General features: G+C 43.0%; 1 protein-coding gene across 2 annotated transcripts in view; it reads left to right on the top strand.

Annotated features, from left to right (window-relative positions):
• Positions 1 to 14,831, top strand: part of ATG2B (autophagy related 2B) — a 71,808-nt gene extending 56,977 nt beyond the window's left edge. For both annotated transcript variants that reach the window (XM_072762247.1, XM_072762246.1), the window contains exons 35-42: positions 1,820 to 1,898; positions 2,215 to 2,422; positions 4,844 to 4,913; positions 5,248 to 5,330; positions 6,472 to 6,593; positions 6,825 to 6,979; positions 7,681 to 7,830; positions 9,954 to 14,831. In XM_072762247.1, the coding sequence (XP_072618348.1) occupies positions 1,820 to 1,898; positions 2,215 to 2,422; positions 4,844 to 4,913; positions 5,248 to 5,330; positions 6,472 to 6,593; positions 6,825 to 6,979; positions 7,681 to 7,830; positions 9,954 to 10,184 (1,098 nt within the window). In that variant the 3' untranslated portion in view covers positions 10,185 to 14,831. The remainder of the gene's footprint in view (positions 1 to 1,819; positions 1,899 to 2,214; positions 2,423 to 4,843; positions 4,914 to 5,247; positions 5,331 to 6,471; positions 6,594 to 6,824; positions 6,980 to 7,680; positions 7,831 to 9,953) is intronic.
• The last annotated feature ends 6,681 nt before the right edge of the window (positions 14,832 to 21,512 follow it).

Genomic DNA, 21,512 nt, shown 5'->3' with positions numbered 1-21,512 from the left:
TTGGGGCTGTTACAAATAAAGCTGTTATGAAGTTTGTGTACAAGTTTTTTATGGACCTATGTTTTCAGTATTATAAACAGTTTCCAGGCCATAAGGTAGATAGGTGTTTGAGCATTGTAAGAAACTGCCAGTTTCCCACCGTGGTCATACCCTTGTGGATTCCCCCCATGAGAGCTGCTGCTACTTCACATTCTCACCAAACCTGATATTTTTAATTTTAATGATTTTATTTGGTGTTCATTGTGGTTTTAATTTGGATTTCCTTGATGACTAGTGATGCTATATGCATCTTTTTATATGCTTGACAATTGTATACCCTTCTGTAAAGTGTCTGTGTCTTGCTAGTTTTAAAATTAGATTGTTTTATTGAGTTGTAAAGAGTTTAGCAGAAATACCAGATCAAAACTTCTGAGAGCATATTGAAACGCTGATGATTAGTATCTCCTCTTCTGTTGTTTTGTGCATTTGTAGTGAAAGTGCGCGCACACACACACAAAGCCACTGTCTCTGTAGTCTTCCTTTTTTTCAAGAGCAATTTATACTTGGAATTTTCTTGTGGGTTTAAAAAAATTTTTTTTGAAGGCAGTTACAGTCAAAGCATTTATTGCATTAAAATATCACCATCTAGTGGTCAAAGAGTAACATTTTAGGTACTAACCTTATAAACATCTAATATTTGATATAAATATATATCAAATGTGTAGGTATATGTACACACATGTATCTATATAGTAATATGTGTGTAATGTGAATAGCAAAATATGTACATATATAAATGTAAAGCATAATGTAATGAGCAATTCTGTGAACTCACTACCTTACTGTAGAACCAAAATATTTTTGGTACTGTTGAAACTACTTGCTTGTTTTTCAGTTTCATCCCTCAGGCTCCCATATGCCATGGTGGCTAGAAAAATACCTTTCTCATTTTCATCATTTATGCTTCTGACCAATGTGATTGATAGTTGATCAGATCCTTTGGAATTACCAAACTTATGGCATACTGTGAAATAACATGACCCTGTAATTCCCCACCACACTGCATTATGGTACAATATTAATGTTTTATATTAATTGAGAATTTTTTTTAAATGAAAGGGAAATATAAGAAGAGGCTCAGGTATTTAATTTCTGTATTTTCCAAGAGGGATTTGTTAGTATGAATGAGGTAGATAAAATGAAGCTGCTAGTATTGGGACAATGTGGCTTGCTTGGACAACATTAAGACAAGTCCATGCAGTTTTGTCCTTATATAATTTCAAAAGAGACCACACACTGGGTGATTTTTACTGATTTTAATTTTGAATATCACATCCAATGAAGAAAATGTATTAACGCAATATAACAGTGGTAAAGGTGGAAATAAGATAGATCTTGCAAGGTACATGAAAGTATCTAGTCTGCCAGCTGCTATTACTTGTGTTGGTAATATCCCAACTACCAGTTCAAGTGAGAAGTGATGTTAAAGAATAAGAACACTGTATTTCTAAGAAAACTGAAGTGTACTTTGATTTAGAAATAGCTATGTAATTTTTAATTTCTCTGTGTCTTAATTTCACATCTATAATTTTCTCAGAGTTGTGAGAATTAACAAGGAAGTGTGTGTGTGTGTGTGTGTGTGTGTGTGTGTGTGTGTGTGTGAGAGAGCAAGTGAGTGATGGGACTAGGAACAGTGCCTCACACAGAGTAAGAACTCAACAAATTATAGTGCTGGATGAATAATGAGTAAAATATGGGACCTTAAGATACTTTGTAGTTTTAGAAATGTCTCCCCTCTCCACCTCTGCCTTTTGCTTATAATTGCATCTTTTCATTTTAGGATGCCTTGTTCTTCCTGAAGGATTTCTTCACAAGTCTTTCCACGGAAGTAGAGCTTCTAATGGCTCCAGATCCAGAAGGTATTAAATGTGTATAGTTTGATAAAGTCTGTAACAAGTACTTGGATTGATTTTGATTGTATTGAGGCCTTTTTGAGAGTGTACTTAGTCTTTATTCTCATTTATATAAATGTGTTTTGTATTTATTTTTTTTAATATTTTACAAATGCAGTTTATGTCAGAGTAATAATTTAAAAGGCAGAAGTCAATTTTCTGTGTAGCAGTAATTATGTTTATTAAATGAAATGTAGCAAAACAAGTTAAATCCACATTAATTTTAAATAGTTGCTCTGTAGAAGGGTTCCTCATTTTTCAAGTGTGCATATTACTTTTTCAGTTAAAAAGTCTCCTGGAGCTGATGTTACCTGCAGTTTGCCAAGGCACTTAAGCGCCTCCAAGGAGCCAAATCTAGTTCTGTCTTTCCCTGGGCCAAAGCAGCCTTCCCAAGATGATAGTGCCAATTCAGCAGAAGTGGTTAATGGGGAAGAAGAGAAGGACTTCTCAGCTGAAGAAACATCATTTAGTGATCAGCCCGTGTTTTTTAGGTAAGTCACTTGATTTTGATAACAAATGGAGTATTTTAGAGCTTTGTAGTTGGTTATTTAATGTGTTTGTGTACCACTAATCATGAGGTTACAACGGGTTTTCTTTGTGCTGTCAAACAGTAACTGGTATCTACGTGTGGGCTCCATGCATCATGCACCCCTTGATGCACATAGTAACCCTGGTTCAGGAGTCCTTTCTCTTGATTCTGGAGCAGAAATATTCTTTTCCTCTTGCTGCTTCATTTTCCCTCCTGTCCCTCTTCCCAGTTGCTGTTACAGCTTATTTGTAGCTCCTGATGTCCTTTCCTCTTTTCCTTTACACACCTGGGCTTCCCTGGGCTCCCCTTCTCCCTTGTGGGAATTTTCTGTCTGGTTTTCCATCTGTTCTTCCCCATCACTGTTGTCTTTCCTGACCCTTCAGTCTCTGGCTCAGTGGGCACTCTTAGCAGAGACAGGTCTGCTGTGCTGGTGCTGTGTGCTCTCACTATTGCCCCACAACTCAGCTAGCTGCTTGCATGCTGACATTTACTCTCATTCCCAGACCAATTCACGTTTCCCATCTTCATTCTTTCCTGGCCTTTCATGGGGGGCATGGAGTCTTGGCTCTGTCGGAAGGAGTAAGGAAGAAGACCCATGCCACCAGTATTGTGAGGGGCAGTTAGTTACTTCCCCTCATTTCCTGTACTCTCCATGGGCCCCAAATTCTGTCTTTTCAAGCCGACTTTAGGTTAGACATTAGGTATGGCCCAAAGCTCAATTTGACTATTTAAAGTGCTTTCATGTTTTATATATCTTGTATACTGTAGAAAAGAGAAAAAAAGAACTATGAGAATTGGAAAGATCCTGGGATAGAGGGTCTCTGGCAGTTCTAAACCTTTTACCAGGAAAGAAGAATCTCTTTTATTACTTTCCCACATTGATCTTTAAAAGTTTTTTTGCTACCAAAAAATTGTGTATCAGAAGTAGGAATTTGAATTCTCATTTTATATTAATCACACCCGAACTCTTAGTTTGGTTTTTGTGAACACTGGATAACCAGTCCAAAGGAAATTGAATTGTTAACAGTTGGGGCCTGAAAGCAAAGAAATTTGACACTTTTTTTGTCAGTTGGTGTAGTCTTAGGTAAATGTTGTGGGTTTTTTTTTTTTTTTTCATTAGACTATTTAAAATAGCTTATGGATTTGTTTCTACTCTCGAAAGCTCCTAGAAGGCCTAGGATGCAGGAGTGGCAGTCAGTGGTATAATCCAGATTACTCACTTCACAGACAAGGAACTTTAATCTCCAGAGAAGTAAGTTGACTTGCTCAAGACCACACAGCTAGTGGCCGAGTCAGGACCAAAACATTGATCGTAATCCCCAGTCTAGTGCATTTTCTAAGTGATGGTCCAACCATTCCACAAATAATCATTGAGCTCTTCTTACTCTGTGTATGCCAGGTTTTGGCACAGTGAACAAAATCAAGAAAAATCCCTATGTTATTGAGCTTACAAATAATTATCTGATCTGTCATATTATGTACCATGAAGAAAACAAAGAATAAGAAAGGAAGAGAACCAAAATGCCCAGAGAACCAAATGGAGATGGGTATTTGGAAGATGAATTACCTGGGGTCTCAGGCTTCTTTAGTGACTAATGTCTAAATACAGCATTTCCATTTTACTGTGGGCTAAATTAGACTTCTGTGGAATGGCTTAGGATATAAATGCAGACATTAATTCTGTAGAAAAATTGTGTTTTGAGTCTAATTTAACAGTCCAGTTTTGGGAAGCCAGCTCCTTTTGTTTGTTGTATACCATTGGTATATAATTATGATTTCATTCTCACAGAATTCCCGATGTTTGAGTGTCAAACATTAATTTCAAGAATGCTCACTAAAACTTACCAACATAGGTGGCATATTAAAGATTTACTAAGATGTGTGGTAGGCTCAGAGTTTAAGTTCTTTCTCATGGTACATCACATATACCTGGTAAAACTGAGATTTGTGGCTGGCTTTTCTAGCACTTTCTGCTTCGTGATGGAGCTGAAATAAATCCCCCCCCCCCTTTTTTTTAAACTTCTTGGTAATGATTATATTATTTGGTTTAATCTTGAAGGTTGCTTTTATTATTTCTCCATATAAATTGAGAATATCTGCCAGAATAAATTCTTCTAGGGTAAACATCTAGTAAGCTAGATGTTTTTTGTGAGAAGATTTAAATAAAATAAATACAACGTATAAGATGATTAACATTAGTTTAGTAATATTACTTTAAGAAAAAAGTAGAGCTAAAAGACATTGCCCTTTGTTTAGGCTTTGAGATCTTCACATTATCAATCTTGTGGCTTTGTTTTTATTATCCATTTGAACAAATTATATCTAATCTCAACTGGTAGTACTTTTGAATATAAATAACTCTCCTCCTTTTTTTTATCTTCAGAGAATTTAGATTCACATCAGAAGTTCCTATTCGACTTGATTATCATGGTAAACACGTATCAATGGATCAGGTTTGGAAACTTTATATAAATATACTCTATAAGATTATCTCCCTTGTTTTCTCTAATGGAGTTAATTTTTAAACTTTTCTGTCATGGTTTATATGTTTGAAATGACATGCAAGATTTTAAAATTTAACTTTTTAAAGTAAACATAATTTACTTTAACCTGTGAGTAAAATTTAGTATAAATTGGGTTATATATATTATTATGTATTTTTTTTTTTGCTGTAAATATTTTGTTTTAGCTGCATTAGTGAATGAATATTACTTTGACTTGCCCAAATAACTATTTTAAATGTTAGCTCTTAATTACACATTAATATGGCTTTTTAAAATTTTTAAGGGTACACTAGCTGGGATTCTGATTGGTCTGGCCCAGTTAAACTGCTCAGAACTGAAGCTAAAGAGGCTTTTCTACCGGCATGGGTAGGTCAGTTTAAATCCTATAAGGCTTTACGGTATAGTGACTACAATTAGTTTACAACAGATCAAACATTGATTTTTCTTAGCAAACATAAATCATTATTTTACAGTATTGTGTGCAGAGAGCTCGTTTTCAGAGGAGACTTACTGATTAGGAGCTACTAATAACAGAGTAGTATTTTTCAAAAATAGCTATAGTTATTTTTTAATAATTTCCCGGAGTCATAAAAATTCATTCATTTAGTGAAAAGGCTGGAAGTTCACAATATAATGACTGTTAATAGGTGAGAACCATGTAGCAATTTGTAGACATTGAGTTAATCCTGTGCTAGAGCTTTAAAGATTTTATTGTTTTGAGAGAGTGAGTGTGCACACGTGCGTACATGCAAGTGGGGGGAAGGGCGGAGGAAGGGAGACAGAGAATCTCAAGCAGACTTTGCATTGAGTATGGAGCCTGACATGGGGCTCGATCTTAGGACTCTGGGATCATGACCTGAGCTGAAACCAAGAGTCTGCTGCTCAACCGACTGAGCCACCCAAGTGCCCCCTATGCTAGAGCTTTAGATGTTCAAGAAATAGGAACAGTGGAAGAACACATTTATACATGTTACTGAAGCCTTGTAGAAATTACTAACATTAAGCTGGATTATATATATGTGTACATATGTGTGTGTGTGCATTTATATATATATTTAGGTCAAACATCTATAATATTTTGTCTTTGTAACTGGTAAATTTTCTTTTAAGTTAAAACCCCCCCCAACATATTATTATGCTAAGCGAAATAAGTCAGTCAGAGAGACCAATACTGTATGATTTCACTCATGTGATGAAGATGAACATACAGGAACAGAAGGAAAAATAAAATAACAGAGAGGGAGACAAAACCATAAGAGACTCAACTCCAGGAAACAAATTAAGGGTCTCTGGAGGGGAGGCAGGGGCTGGGGGGGTGGGGAATAGGGTAACTGGATGATGGGCATTAAGGAGGGCACATGATAGAAGGAACACTGCGTGTTACATGCCAGTGATGAATCACTAAATTCTACCCCTGAAACTTAAAAACAAAAAACAAAAAACCCCAACTTACCTGAAACTACAAATTTCTTTCTTTTTTCTGTATACTAATAGTCATTTGCTCTAGCTTGCTAGGTGTTGACAAATTGTTTTCATATGCAATCACCGAATGGCTTACTGACATTAAGAAGAATCAGCTACCAGGAATCTTGGGAGGTGTGGGGCCTATGCATTCACTAGTACAATTAGGTGAGTTTTCTTTTTTAATCAAAAGATGATTTATTGCCTGATCTGTGATTCTTAACCCATTTGGGGTTATGAGTGCCTTTGGGACAGTCTCTGTGAGGACATGTGTGCATGACCACACATGTAAGAGCACTTGGCATCCCATTTGAGGTTAAAAACCCCAGGGTTAAAATGATGGCAGGGTTCTGATCTCCAGCACTCCTGCTGATCTCTCTGTATTGACTGTTGTTCTAGTGCAAGGCCTAAAGGACTTGGTCTGGTTACCGATAGAGCAATACCGGAAGGACGGTCGTATTGTCAGAGGGTTCCAGAGAGGCGCTGCCTCCTTTGGCACCTCAACAGCGATGGCTGCTCTTGAGCTCACAAACAGAATGGTTCAGACTATACAGGTATTCTCCACAGACTGCCTTACTTACTGTACAGAGAGGAATAGCTACTGTAAAATGATTGGGTTTTTTTTGTTTATAAAAAGATATTTTGATTAAAAAAGTATTTTTAAATATACAAATGTTGAGAATAGAGGTTTTATTTATGATTTAATGTTTTTGTTTTGTTTTTGTTTTATTGCTCAGCTGTTCAGTGTTAAGTAATTCGTAGAATACAGCAGTGGAATATGATGTCAGATTTGTGTATTTCACTTAAATTGTAATCATTAAGTTAGTCGAGGATTTATCTTGCCTCATTTATATGAATAGATCATAGCCAAATGTGAAGAAAGCATTACAGATCAAACAGTAGACGAATTAAGGTTTTTATGTTAAGTATGAGGCTCTGGTTGACCTTATCCAGTTGTTCACAGACAGGGCATTCTGATTCACCTGGTGACATGGAGAGTGTTCTCAGAAGGACAGAGGAGCGACTGAGAAAGGCCCCTCAATCCATGTACTAGTTCTCAGCACGCACTTCTATATTCTTGTTCTAAAAGTGCTAAGTTTTTATTGTGAACAACTCCTGATACTGCAGAAGTGCCTGCGTTAGGGCCTGCAAGTCCCTCTGTTCTTTCTCACTCCTGATGAGAAGTGCATTATTGAAGCATAACTCTGCAGACTTCCTTCTGATTCGTTTCTTACTTTATGATAAAATGATCCAGGCAGCAGCAGAGACTGCTTATGACATGGTATCTCCTGGGACCCTTTCTATTGAGCCCAAGAAGATCAAAAGGTTTCCTCATCACCGCTTAGCCCACCAGCCAGTGGACCTGCGAGAAGGTGTGGCCAAGGCCTACAGTGTTGTGAAAGAGGTGAGTGCTTACCTGAGTGGGCGGGCCAGAGCCAGCTGGCCTGCTTCCTGGCTTTTAGCACTTTAAAGTTAGCACAATGCCTGCCTGATTTAATCTACATTCATTTGAAAAAAATATTTATGCACTTACTTTGTGCCAGCAAAGTAACAGCAACTGTTAAAGGTAGGTGGTGTTCCTTACTTGCCCATGAGGACACCGGCTCAGCAGGAATGGCTCCCCAGTGTAGTCGGGTGAATCACTCTTGGGCCACAATTGGACCCTGGGAAATCGGATCTGCCATGTGGTTCTTTCTCTAAAACTGTCAATGTGAAGAATGGGGTGAGAACGGAAGGTGAGAACAGTGAGCGGGATTGAGATAGTAGGGTATGCTTGATTAGATGGAATCTGACTTCTGTGTTAAAAACTTTTTAAAATAGAGGCTTCCTACATGGCGATAATTTGTCTTTTCCCTTCTAGATGTTAGTAATTCAAAAGATTGAGAGAAAACATTCCAGATGTTTCACAGATACTCTCGTCCTTTAAACCTGGGCGCTCGGCACACCAATAGATTATAGATCACATCTGGCCCATACTTGTTTTTGTGTGGCCCTATTAGCTCAGAATTATCTTAACAATTTTAAAGGATTGTAAAAAAAGAAAGAAAAAGCATATACGATAGAAACTGTATGCCCACAAATATTTGCCATCCTTTCCAGAGAAAGTTGGCTGATCCCTGCTTTACATCATTCCCCTTGGTGGCAGACAGGTAGCTGTGGTGAGGGTGGCAGTGGTCCAGGCATGCTTCCCGAGCACTACATGCCTGCTGTGCTGTGCAAGTGTTTCTGGCTACATTGTGTCATTGAAGTCTGACACTTACCACAGAATTTTAATTCCCCATCAAAAGGACTTGACTAACAAAAGAATGAAAGAAAGGACTCTGCTAAGGTAACACACTTAAGTGATGGAGCTGAGATATTAATTCACTTGTGTTGTCTCCAGACTCAGTATGGTACTCACTCTCACTATATTATAATCAACTAGTACCTGTTTATTATTTGTGGACTAGGGAGGGGAGCTAAGAGAGGAGGGAGAATGATGATGGGGATGAGTGGATCCAACCATGAGCATTTTCTTTATTGTTTTGGTTTCTCTTATTGTAGATAGTTTTAAAAATAACAGTTTCTTTTTTTGTTTGTTTGTTTGTTTTTAGTTCTGTACTTTTTCTTGGTATTACATATTTTTGCTGCCGTGTCAGGAAGAAATGATACTCTTGTTAGCTTGTCGGAACGATGGCTGGGCTCTGGGTTCAGAGAGGGTTCCTCGGTTTCCCTGGAGAGCCCAGAGTTCCTTGTGCCACTCACTGAAACGGTCACAAAGTCCCTCGTGTACCCTGAGGAATTGAGTTAGACCAATGGGAGATTCAAAAGTCACGTGAAGTTTTACCACTTTGGCTTGATTGACACACTTATATATTCAGCTTTAAAGCATTTTAGCAGTCATGATTATTTTAATGTTACACAGTTATAAGAAAATGAAAAATGCTACAGAAACTTTTTAATTTTTAAACATGTCCTTGCTTTATGTTCTTAGAATTTTTTCTATTTAATTTATTAAGATGTTCTATTTAGTCTTTTATCTTAATTGAATATTCCACAATAATTTTTTCTAGTACATAGCCAGTAATTTAAAAACAATTTTCTGGAGCTTCTTCGGATTCGATTTTTCTGTTACAGTTGAATCAAAGGAACTATCATCGTGTTCCTTTTGTGATTATATTTATTCTAGAAGCTTTGTTTGCTAAGTTTAACTAGAGTGATTAATAGTGCCAGGAAAGCTACTCTTGGATCATTAAATATTTCTTTGCACTTCCCTACATGAACTGGTAGCTTAGCTACATTTTCTACATGCACATGTCACAACAAAATGCTGAGTCATAATAATTCCCTCTTATTTTCCCTTATAATTTTGTCATAATTATCCGGGGTTATCTCAAAAGCACAGTGGGTTTTGTTTTTTTTGTTATGTTTTGTTTTGTTTTTTTTTTTGTCTTGTTACAAGCATAATGTTGATGAACTCTGCTAAAGTTGTATACAATAGGATAATTTTAGAGATTTTTCTGACCTTCTTTCCTCTCCCCCCTTTAGGGACTTACAGACACAGCTCAGACAATTTATGAAACTGCAGCACGAGAACATGAGAGCAGAGGGGTCACTGGTGCTGTGGGCGAGGTCCTGCGCCAGATTCCTCCCGCAGTGGTGAAACCTCTGATTGTGGCCACAGAAGCAACATCAAATGTATTAGGTGGCATGAGAAACCAGATTAGACCAGATGTTCGGCAAGACGAGTCACAGAAATGGCGCCATGGGGAAGACTGATATTTCCGACACAATTCTTTATGAAGATATTATGAGGGTGGAAATAAGGAGTGGTGTCCCATTGGCAGCTTTAGAGGTTATTCATTTAACTTTATTGTGCTCATCTCAGGAACAAAAGCATTTCTTAGCTAAATAATTTAATATCAAAGCAACATGCAACCAAAAACTTGTGACATTTTAGGGCTAGTTTGGTACTTGCCTAGAGAAATGTTTGGTGGCTAGTGTCAAAAGTCCTTCAGTGTTTGCTGCCAAGTGAGTGGAATCCTTGCTTTTATTAAAATGGCTGTACTTCTCCTTGGTATAGATAAGAGATCATTGGAAGCCTGTTACAGTACAGAGTGCTCAGAAACATTTGCGTACTTGGAAAGCGCTATTTATGTTGCCCTGAGGAGTTGATTTATTTCTCAAGGTTTAAAAAAGAATCACAGCTTCAAAACTCTCATTGAGAATGAGAGACAGAAGCCACAGGGAAAGCACAGCAAATAGGATTTTAATATAAATATCACTGAGGAATAAATAACCTAGTCTGCTGGATTTAGTGTCCGTGCACTTGAGAACATTATTTCCATTCCCTCAGAAAATCTTTCTGTGGGCATTTGAGGACGTGAATGTCGCAGACATGTTCTGTTGTGTTGCACTTTATCGTGTGTGTGTGTGTGTGTGCGCGCGCGCGCGCGTTTAGATTAATACAAGTCGTGATATATTCGTTATGTAATTTACAAATCTTCACAATATAGAGTAAGACTGAATGTTTTTGGCAAAGGAAGCTAACTCAAATGTAACTTCCGTTTATTTTAAGTGTAAATGAAAATATGCGTTCTATAATGAACTGGGGCCCATATGATTGTTTATGCGTTCACTTTTGAGCATATAGAGTGCAAGCTTGTTAGGAATGTGTGGAAAGGGAGATTGGAAATGATTTTTACTTTTCTGAAATTAACCAAAAATCCTCCAAATATGCCCTAGTCAGCTATTTCAAAGTACCGTTTTTACTTGGTTAACAATGTACGTTTTGATAACCTGTCAGGAATGAATAAAGTATTTTTATTTAAAGGTAAAATTGTTTTATGCTTCCATGAATATTTTGCTTCTCTTAGAGCATATTCATAGATGCAATACTAGGACCCCTCCCAAGACACTTGGGAATACTTTCTCCGAACTGATTTTGGCTAATATCAAGTAAATCATTACCTAGGAGCGAGAGGGAAATTGTTAAGAACTCACTTTTTGCTTTAGGTTAATCTAGCAGAAAGAAGTACAAGGCTTTGTGTTCATCCACTGTTTAAAGTTGAATGATGTGAATTCTCATTTTCTGAAGTGGGGAGAATGCCATCAACATCAGTTTGGATTTCAAAACTACATTTCAGTTTGGAGTTTAAAAAATGATCCAGAATCGATTCCATTCTCTAGATTTTTCTGAATAAGAAAGCAATGTAAAGCAGACATCTGGACATTTAAAATTTATAAAAATTGCGTTAAACAGCATTTAATTTTTGTTTCCTTTTTACTGCTGAAAAACTTTAAAAAGGGATTGCTCGGACAACCATGTGTGTTCAGGTGTCATGGAACCATCTAGTACTCTCCAATTAAATGGAACCCATGTAGAATGTGATCCTGAGTAAACAGTAGCCACGCCTGTTCACTATCACGAAGGCTCAGCCTGCTTGGGGGCATGTTTTGACCACCTTGCTCACTGACCCCGTGATTCTCCATGTTTTCATAAAACATAGTAGGTATGTTATCTCTGGTTAATCAAACTGAACAGCCCTTGATCAAACTTAAAGTACAAAATCTCTTTGATTTTTAAATGTATTTTCTATAGTTTTACTAGTTATTTAAGTTCAGTTAGATATAGCACAGGGGGAAAGAGCCCTCCTCATCTTTGCACTTGGAGTTGCAAACAGACCTGTCTTTTGACAGATTCGGTTTATAAATCCTATTTTAACATATATCTTCACAATGTAATCTCCACGGTTCTTTCGCTGTCTGTGCTCCTGTACCTGCTAGCCACAGAATCTGGGTTTGGGAACCAGAAACCTGCCTCAGAAAGGCTCAGTATCAAGGCTCCGTGTGTTGCCAGTTTAACCAAGATGCTCTTGTTTTGAAGTGTTGATGTAGACTATGTTTGAACACTTCTGCATTATTAAGTATCCTCAGTTTTTTTCTTTTTAAAAAATGTCTTTTCCAACTTTATGTCACAGTGACATAGTAAGAAGAGGGTCAGGGAGGACCCTTGGGCTGCCAGGTCGGCACTCACTCAGTAGATAACTTGGCCAAGACGTTACATTTCTCTATGCCTTAGGGTCTGTCTGTAAACTAAGGGGTTTTGTATGATAAGGCCCAGCAGAGGTTTTTGGATGTTCAGGGTGCGTGTGTGTGTGTGTGTGTGTGTGTGTGTGAGAGAGAGAGAGAGAGAGAGAGAGAGAGAGAGAGAGAATGATGGTGTGAGATGTAGTGCTCAGTAGAGTGTCCCAGACTGGTGACCCCTCAGGCGGTGGCGCTGAAGGGGAGCACTGAGGTCACACCACACACGATTGCCACGGCCCCAAAGAGCTCTTGGATCTCCCAGAGTACTGCGTGTCTGAGTGCCCACAGTACCTGTGTGGTTGACTTTTGATGTGCTCTTCTGCATGGAGTAGACTGCTTGTGTCCACTTGTCACTGCATGGAGGCCGTACAGGTATCTCCCCCAGGAGTCCAGGTGAAGCGAGGTTTAGAACAGCACAGTGTTACAGAGACTTGTGAAGACCACTTTATAAAGGCAGTCCCTCCTCTTGAATGGCGTGCACCCCCAGTGTCCCTTCCTGTCTGTCCCCAGATCGCTATTATGAGTAGAACATCTTGTAATACTTGCCTTTTAGGATAGACATAATACAGCATTTCTTCTGGGCGTAGCAATAAACTTTCATTTTAGTGAAGTTTGGGTCCACTTTGGATTCCCACTTCAAGCACATGTATTTAACATCAATATTTTTATAATGCAAGACTCACTTTAGGAAATCTTGCCAAGTCGCAGTGTGCCTAGAATAGCATAAATATTAAAAACCAGTGTTTCCTGTGTCACTTTTAAATGGTATTAAATATTTCCAGGAGGAATATTTCTAGTCCTCTCATTTAAAAAAGGGTGTTCTGTAGGGTCGGTTCCTTTGTTCAGTTTCAGAACCGCCTAGACCACTGTGCCTGCTCTGGTGCAGGGGCCGCTGGTCCAGAGGTGTACTGCCTCCCACGGGTGGGTTTGGGATTGGGTTCTGGGCACTGTGTGTACCCGGGCCAGAGAGGACAGGCAGCAGGCAGTGCTGACTTCCAGCAGTTGTAAATGAGCACCCTCCACTACGTGGTTTCAGGGTTAACAACTGTCGTAACATTAAATTCTGTAGCTGTGAAAAGCATCGTGACTTCAGAGAAATCAGTGGCCTTTGCTTCCATTGTCTTATACTTGCATCGGATCGTATCCCTCAGAGAGAGATGGGGAGGCGTGTGACAGGGCTGGTGTTCATGGTGAGCAGTTACTCTGTGTCCCCTCACGTCGTCTTGACCTACCTAAGACATTAGGGCCGGTGTCCATAAAGTTCTTTGAGCTTGAGAGTAAGGGACCATCAAAAACAAAGTGATACTCTTTTGTACCTGCAGATGCATCCATTGGATGTACCAGTTAGTGTCAAGTAGAATAAATCAATTAGAAATTTGTGAATCTTGGGTTTAACTAGGAAGGTTATTCGTATAGCGTATAGTTCACGTGGGGGGGGGGGGAATCTTTTATCAAGCAATCTTCTGTTTACTGGAAGGTATAGTCAGTCTTTCCAGAGAAGCCTAGTTGAGTGCTTTAATGCCAATTTATTTTTATCTCCATATTTCCAGGACCTTGATGGCACACCACCCCCTTTAATAGACCTCGTAAAGCAGAGCTGCCCTAAGTCCCCACCTTCCGTGGGGAGTACACCTTCCTTAGATCCTGTTACTGTATGTCAGGCACAGAAAAGGTTTTCTAACGTACCGTCAGAACGGGCTGCTTTGGGGGTGGGAAATTTGAGTTTCAACAATTCACACTTTGAGATGTCGGTGGTTTTCAAAAAACACGGTGTTAGGGATTTTTGCCTCCCGTACCAACCGTGGGCACTGTGGTCCCAAGCGGGTGACTTTGTAGCAGGTGCCAGAGTGCTCGCCACTGTGTGTCACGAGATTGGCAGATGTGTTGTCGGCGGGCCCCGTGACCCCTCTAGTGCTGCGGGCGGTGGAAATAGCGGCCCCTCCTTTAAGAAATATGTTTACTTTGCCGTTTCACATGTATTCCGTATGTATGACATATGGCAGCTTCCAGCTTCCAGTTGGATTGGTCTTACATTGTAGAAGTCGCCGGTCACATGGGACTGGTCGCTCTTTCACTGTGGAATTTGGGAGGGGCCCCGAGTTCGGCTCTTCTGCGAATCCATCCTGAGTTACTTTAGAGACTGAACTTAACCTCTCCACGGTGTTGTATCCTCGTTGCTAAGTTTCCTAATTTCCCTGCTTAAGATAATTTTGGATGTGAGAATTTAAGAATACTGCTGCTGTACGAGTATTTTTGTGGAAATGTAACTTGTCAGTGTGACTATTGGAAATATTATGAAATGAGTACCTTGGAAGAAAATTAAAATATTTACTCTTTGGAGTTTGGTTTACACACTATTGTCTTTCGCCAAGAACTGTTCCCAGAGCCTGTGTGAAACCCTTCTCGGGGCGGCACGTAGGTCTGTGTCAGATCCTGTTACTGAGAAACTGTTCCTATGACCCCGGTGCTTGTGATGGCAAATCATGTGTCCTGTTGCCCGTTTCTGCGATACCTAGGGCATGTGGTGTTAAAGTTCGCCACCCCACGCCACGTATTAATCACTCTGTTATCTCAGCCCTACAGGGTGGACGCGGGGCAGACGTACCTTGTAGTGTTGATCTGAGGGACCTAGGTAAATACTTGATTAATCCATTCTATATGGGGGAATGTTTTTACTTGTAAAAGAGAAATTTTAAATACTTACAAAGGCAGTGCTTTAAAAGAGGTTTTGATAGGACAGGTGTCACTGTGTAAAACCACTCTGAGCTATCAGGGAAACACCGCTTCACACGTGGCTCCTGAAGGAGGGATGGGGACCTCTGTGGGTGTTGTGCCCGGGCTCCTTCTGTAACCTCAGAGCCCCTCTGAGGGGCAGTTGGTGTAGTCACTGTTTTCCAGAGGAGGAGGCCGGTTCAGAAAGGTCAGGAACCTTGCTGTGGTCACGTGGTGTGACCACCAAACCCCACGCTCCTCCTAGGACTTCATTTAAGGGGAGCCTGCACAGTTGTCTGAATTAGTGAAAACTCCTCACTAATTAGGAAACTGAGAAAGGAATTTTGCTAGAAGATTAAGATTCACGATTCCTAGAACACTCGAGCCAAAGGCAACAACAAACTTGTTTCTCCATCTCTCACCTGCATCTCCAGCCCTGCTCCGCTCTCCTGGCTTGGACCAGCTGCTCTAGTTGCTGGTTCTGCCCACATTCCTGTATGAAGGGGTTAGAGCCACTTGGAGGTTTTTTTCTTTCTTTTCGTTTTCTTTTTCTCCTTTTTTTTTTTTCCTTTTCTCTCTCTCTTCTCAGGCCCCACTCAGCATCAGTTAAATAAAAATCTATGGACAGGGCTAAGTCATGGTCTCTCCACCTTAGCAATCTTGACATTTGGGGCTGGATAATCCTCCATCGGGGAGGGGGGACATGTTGTGCACTGCAGGATGTCTAGGTGCACCCTTGGCCTTACCCAGTAGATGCAAGTAGCACCCCTCCCCAACTGTGAAAACCAAAATGTCCACGGATAGGGCCAAACGTTCGCTGGGTGCAAAATCCACCTGGAGCAACCACTGGGCTCACAGTGCCTCCTCTGGGGGGAATAATGTGCCTCCTGGAGCTAGAACCTTGCCTGAGAGCCTTCCCAACATTCCTTTCTAGAATGCTCCCTCTGCCTGCTTCCTCGTCCTTTTCAGACAGGGCCAGCCACCCTACCTCTTAATTCTCCATTGTAGCACATGTTCCTTTAAACATAACAAACCTTTGTGGCCCTCCTCTCATCAGGCCACACTGACTTGCCTCAGGGTTTATTGTCTGACACCCTCCGGGAGGGCAGGGCGCACACACCTGGCACAGGGCCTTGCTCAGAATCAAGACTTCGGGGCCTAGTGAGTGAATGAAGGAACGAATGAACTTAGCGGTCCTAAGTCCTGCACGGTCACTTTGCAGTCGAGGATGAAGTCCAGAGAGGCAAAGTTATGTGCCCAAGATCACATGGTTAGTGCTCGAAGATGCCCTCTATTCAGTGCAGTTTTACTGTTCTTTGGCTTTAGCAATGAGAATTCGTACAAATACGCATAGACGAAGTAGGTGACGACTCTGCGTGTGTTCAGTATTGACTCTGCAACTGATGTGCTCAGCATCCATCCGTGTGGCCTGCACACCCCGCGTCAACAAGGGCCTTGCAGGCGGCCACACGGACAACTATAAGGAGGCTGTAAGGGACTGGTTGGCCTAGCATAGGTGGACATGGCCCCTGGGAGCCTCTTTGACTCTCAGCTCTGGGTCTGTCCTGGGTCTCAGCCAGGAGTCCAAGGTGATTTCTCTCCTCCCGAGAAGCAAGTGGAGCAACACTAAAGCCTCCTGGCAGGCTTGGAAGGGACAAAGTGCGAGAGACTCCAGAACCTGCAGCTGAAGGAGGGGCGGTCTGGTGGCAACGATGACCTTGCATGCGGGGAAGTAACCAGAGGGGCCAGAGGAATAAATGCCACCCTCAGGTTCCTACCCTCCCATCTGCCGCTGGAGCCTCGGGAGCAGCAGATCAGAGCCTCCCAGCACTCGGGCATCATCTTGTGTCTGTGCTATTCATCCTGCAAGTGACCTGCCCAAAGCCACACAGTCTACCAGCCAAGGAACCCTAGTCACTAACGACAGAGGAACCCCCCAATCCCAGCCGTGTTTCATTCACGTGAAGTCCAGCCGCTGCTCCTAAGTATCTGGTAGTTCTCCTCAGGTGGTGATGGGGGAGCCCAGGCTCCCCCTACCTTGTGGCTCTGCCTCCCCCGGAATAGGATGGGGGGGCTGGCGAGAGGGAGAAGGCAGCTCCGAGCTAGAGACGTCTGCCCACGTACTGTTTTTTTTTTTTTTTAATTTTTATTTATTTATGATAGTCACACAGAGAGAGAGAGAGAGAGGCAGAGACATAGGCAGAGGGAGAAGCAGGCTCCATGCAGGGAGCCCGACGTGGGACTCGATCCCAGGTCTCCAGGATCACACCCTGGGCCAAAGGCAGGCGCTAAACCGCTGCGCCACCCAGGTATCCCATGCCCACGTACTGTTGGTCAGAATCCTGGCACGTCACGGCACCCAGCATGAAGGGAACCTGGCAGCTGGGTCCCGTTGGTCTAGGAAGGAAGGAAATTGGGGTTGACGAGCACCTGGCCTGACTGCTAACATGTAGCTTGTAATTGAAAATTTGAGTCCGGGGATGTCTGACTGCAGCCCCACACTTAGCAGTACCCTACTGGAATTATAAGTAGTTGCACTTGTAGATCATTTGCCACTATTGGAGTTGGATTTTTTTTTTTTTCCTCCTGGACTTGTTTATATTCCTGAAAGCAGTTCCACATGGAGCAAATTAGATTCAGCAAACAAATCTGCTGAGTCGTGAGGCAGGAGAGTATAATGCAGTAGTCCTCACAACTTGTCTGCATATTGGAGGCGCGGGGCGATCTTTTAACAGTTCCAAAATTCAGGCCACACCCGAGATCAATTAAATCACAATACCTGGGACTTATTTTCAGAGGTCCCCCAAGTGATTTGTGCACAGGCAACTTTGGGTACCACTGGTATAATGGCTAAACATACAGATTTTAGAGACTGTCTAGGGCCGAACCCAGGCTTCAGTACTTGTTAGCCGTGTGGCCTTGGGGAAGTTGCTTAAACTCTCTGTGCTTCAGTTTCTTCTATGAAACAGATGATACGATTGGCATGAGGATCCTGTGACTTAATACATGCAAAGTGCTTAGAATAGGGTCTCCTATGCTTGAAGTATCGTGTGAGCATTAGAGTTACTGTTTGCTGAATGCCTACTATGTGCCATGTCCTAGAGTTGAAAGGTGCCCCCTTGCTCTTGGGGAGCTCAGAACCCAGTGGGAGGACATCAGTTAGACCCAGCTAATCATTCCAGCCATTTGTCCCTTATAAAATGGAAATGAGAAAGCAAGTGATATTTTGCAAAGCCGAGACAGAAACCACACAGGGGCGCTGTAGACTTGGAATTCCTGCTTCTAAGACACCACTTGGTCTCCCTTTTCCCCCAGCCATTCAGAAGTCTTGCTTCCCTGGCATTAAACACAGATCTGGGGAAGCCTTGGGATTGTGGGGGGAACCGGCTCCCTTTCAACCTGATGTCCAGGATTCCCTGGTTACAGGGAAATTTGACATGGAGGGTCCATCTGGGGTAGCATTTGGAAATGAAGGCCAAAGAAGGTGCTGGTGGCACAGTCGTTTGGGTTCAGGGGCGGCTGAGAAAAGCCAACCCTGCCATGTCCTTACCGTAACAATTTCTAGACTATCTGCAGAGGGCAAACCAATCTGTTAGATTCAGATTCCACTGAGGAATAAAGGAAAGCATGGCTGCTTGGTGCAAGGTACTAATTCTGCTTCCAAAACCCTAATGTGAGCATTTGTCCACCCAGACGGGGCCCAGTTATTTATAGGCTCTACCTCCAAAATGCGTTTAACGCTTAGCAAAAGTTAAGTGCAGCCCCTCTCCCTGCTCCACTCTGCTTTTAACGTCAGTACCGATGGCACAGTTCCATACGATCCCCCCTTGCATTTATGATGGACACTCCTCTAACGCCAAATCAACGCCTCTCTTCTCCATCTCAGCTTGAAGTTTTATTTTAAAAAATTTCCCCTTCATAATACACTATTGTCTTCAAAACCCTTTTAAGGATCTCTGCGTGGCTCAGTGGTTGAACATCTGCCTTCGGCCCAGGGTGTGATCCCGGGGTACTGGGATCGAGTCCTGCATCGGGCTCCCACAGGGAGCCTGCTTCTCCCTCTGCCTCTCTCTCTGTGTCTCTATAAATAAATAAATAAAATCTTTAAAAAAATGCTTTTTGGTTCTAAAGGCTTTTCTTAGCCTTTTATGCCCTATTTTGGAGTTTTAGCCACTCTCCATCCCAAAGACTAAGTCACTTTCCTTTGCTGCATCCCGGATTCCCCGTGGTTCACCTGCCCGATAGATCCTGCCCAGGGGAAACATCGAGTCCGTGATACACCCGTTTAGATGTGCGAGTCTGTTGACCGTTTTGCTCTTGCACAAGTGGTACCTACTAACAACCCCCCCCCCCCAAAAAAAACCAAAACCAATCATTCAAACATTTTATTTTGAAGAGCTCTTTAAACAACCGTGTTCCAGAGAAATCGTTGCCTTTTCCCATTTCTACATCCCAAGAAGCTCTGGAACCGGGTGGTTGGGAACCTACCGGGCCCCGGGAACCTGTGCGGCGTCCGAGGGGAACCCGGCTGTGCCCCGGCCGTGCCCTCGAGGTCGGCGGCTCTGCTCGAATTGCAGAGACGTCCGTTGAGCTTCACGACTGACCTCGCCCCACAGAGTCCCCTGGGGGGTGTCGCTGCAGGCTAGGGGGCAGTTTGGGGCATCAGGTCATCGAGGTGCGCTTTATATTCAGAGGAAGGCTGGGGGGGGCTTTTCTTGCAGGGGGCGCTGAAGGTGAGCCTGAGCCCGAGCCCAGTAGGCCTCTGTGCTGCAGTCGCTGCTCTGCAGCAGGTGCGGGCGCCCCCCCCCACAACCCCCCCCCCCCCCCCCCCGCAGGAGGGTGAGGGAGGGCGGGGCGGGGGGGCCCCTCGGGGCGCACCGCCCAGTGCATCTGCAATCAAGATTAGCATTGATTTAACCCCATATGAATACACAAACCTCCACGATGCACAGAACATCGCATTTCATTTTTTGCTTTTGTTTTAGAAATTTTATCCATTTATTTGACAGAGAATGAGCAGGGGAGGGACAGAGGGAGAGAGAGGAGCGGACTCCCCGCTGAGCGAGGGTGGGGGTGGGGGTGACGCTGGGGTCATGACCTGAGCCCAAGGCAGTCGCTCAACCCACTTGGCCACCTAAGGCGCCCCTATTTTTATTTTTATTTTTTTAAAAATAGGTAATACCTTAATTTTTTAACAATAAGCTGCTGCCCAATATGGGCAGTAACCGTGAGACCAAGAGCTGCATCCTCCACTGACAGAGCCACTCAAGCATCCAAAACAGTAGCATTTTATTTATTATTTATTGATTTATTAAAAAAAAGGAGATTCATTTGCAAGAGAGAGAGAGAGAGAGCATGGTGGGGGGCACAGAGGGAGAGGGAGAGAGAGCATCTGCAGCAGACCCAGGCACCAAAAACATCAGCATTTTTTAAAAAGATTTTCTTTATTTATTTGAGAGATCACACGTGGGAGGGAGGAGCAGACTCCCCGCTGAGCCCCATGTGGGGCTCTACCCCAGGACCCCGGGTCGTGACCTGAGCGGATGGCAGGCGCCTCCGGCCGGAGCCCCAAACCTCAGCATTGTGAGTAAAGACCTGAGCCTGCTCCCCAGCTCCTAACACCTCACCGCTGGCCACCCGTTGGGCCCTGCCTTGACTTACAAGGGCACATCTGGCCGTTGTGACTGAGTCTCGTCCTTCCCTCCCTTCGCCCCCCCTTCCTGCGCCTCACCCCTCCGCCCGCCCCAAGGTTGGCAACAGGATGATGGAGGGAATCTAACTGGGAGAAGGCACAGCCGCTGACGGGAGCAATTTCTTGTTAAAGGCCAGGGAATGACGCCAAAATCAATAGTGACGAGTTGCTGCAAACACTGTCACTATTTGGGCTGGGCGCGAGGACGGGCGGTAGTGACAGCAGCAAACGTTAGCTGCGCGGTGGTTCTGCGCGCTTCCCTGTTTGGCCACCGGGTCCCGGGTCCTGCCGACCCGCCTTTGTGCAGACTTGCCGCTCTGCTGCCATCCCCGGGGGTGCCCGCCTCCACGTCCCCTTCTGTCCTGCCGTCCTGGCACCGTGGCTTCTCCGCGGCCCTTCAGTCCTTCGAGGGCTGGCGTCCCACCACCTCCAAGAAGTCCCCCCAGACCACCAGCCTCTCCCAGAGGCCGTGGCTGGATAACTAGGTCACATGAGCTGAAATGTGGTTCTCACTTGGGGGTGGAGGGTCATCTTGCTCCCGGAGGATGGAGGACATTTGGGTTGTCGTGCTGGGGGGGTGGGGAGGCTTCTGGAATCTAGTGGCAGCAGGGAGGGGT

The sequence above is a fragment of the Vulpes vulpes genome, chromosome 6, assembly GCF_048418805.1.
Source record: "Vulpes vulpes isolate BD-2025 chromosome 6, VulVul3, whole genome shotgun sequence".
Lineage (NCBI taxonomy): Eukaryota > Metazoa > Chordata > Mammalia > Carnivora > Canidae > Vulpes > Vulpes vulpes.
Note: the sequence above shows the minus strand (reverse complement) of the source record. Positions and strands in the feature narration are given on the sequence as shown.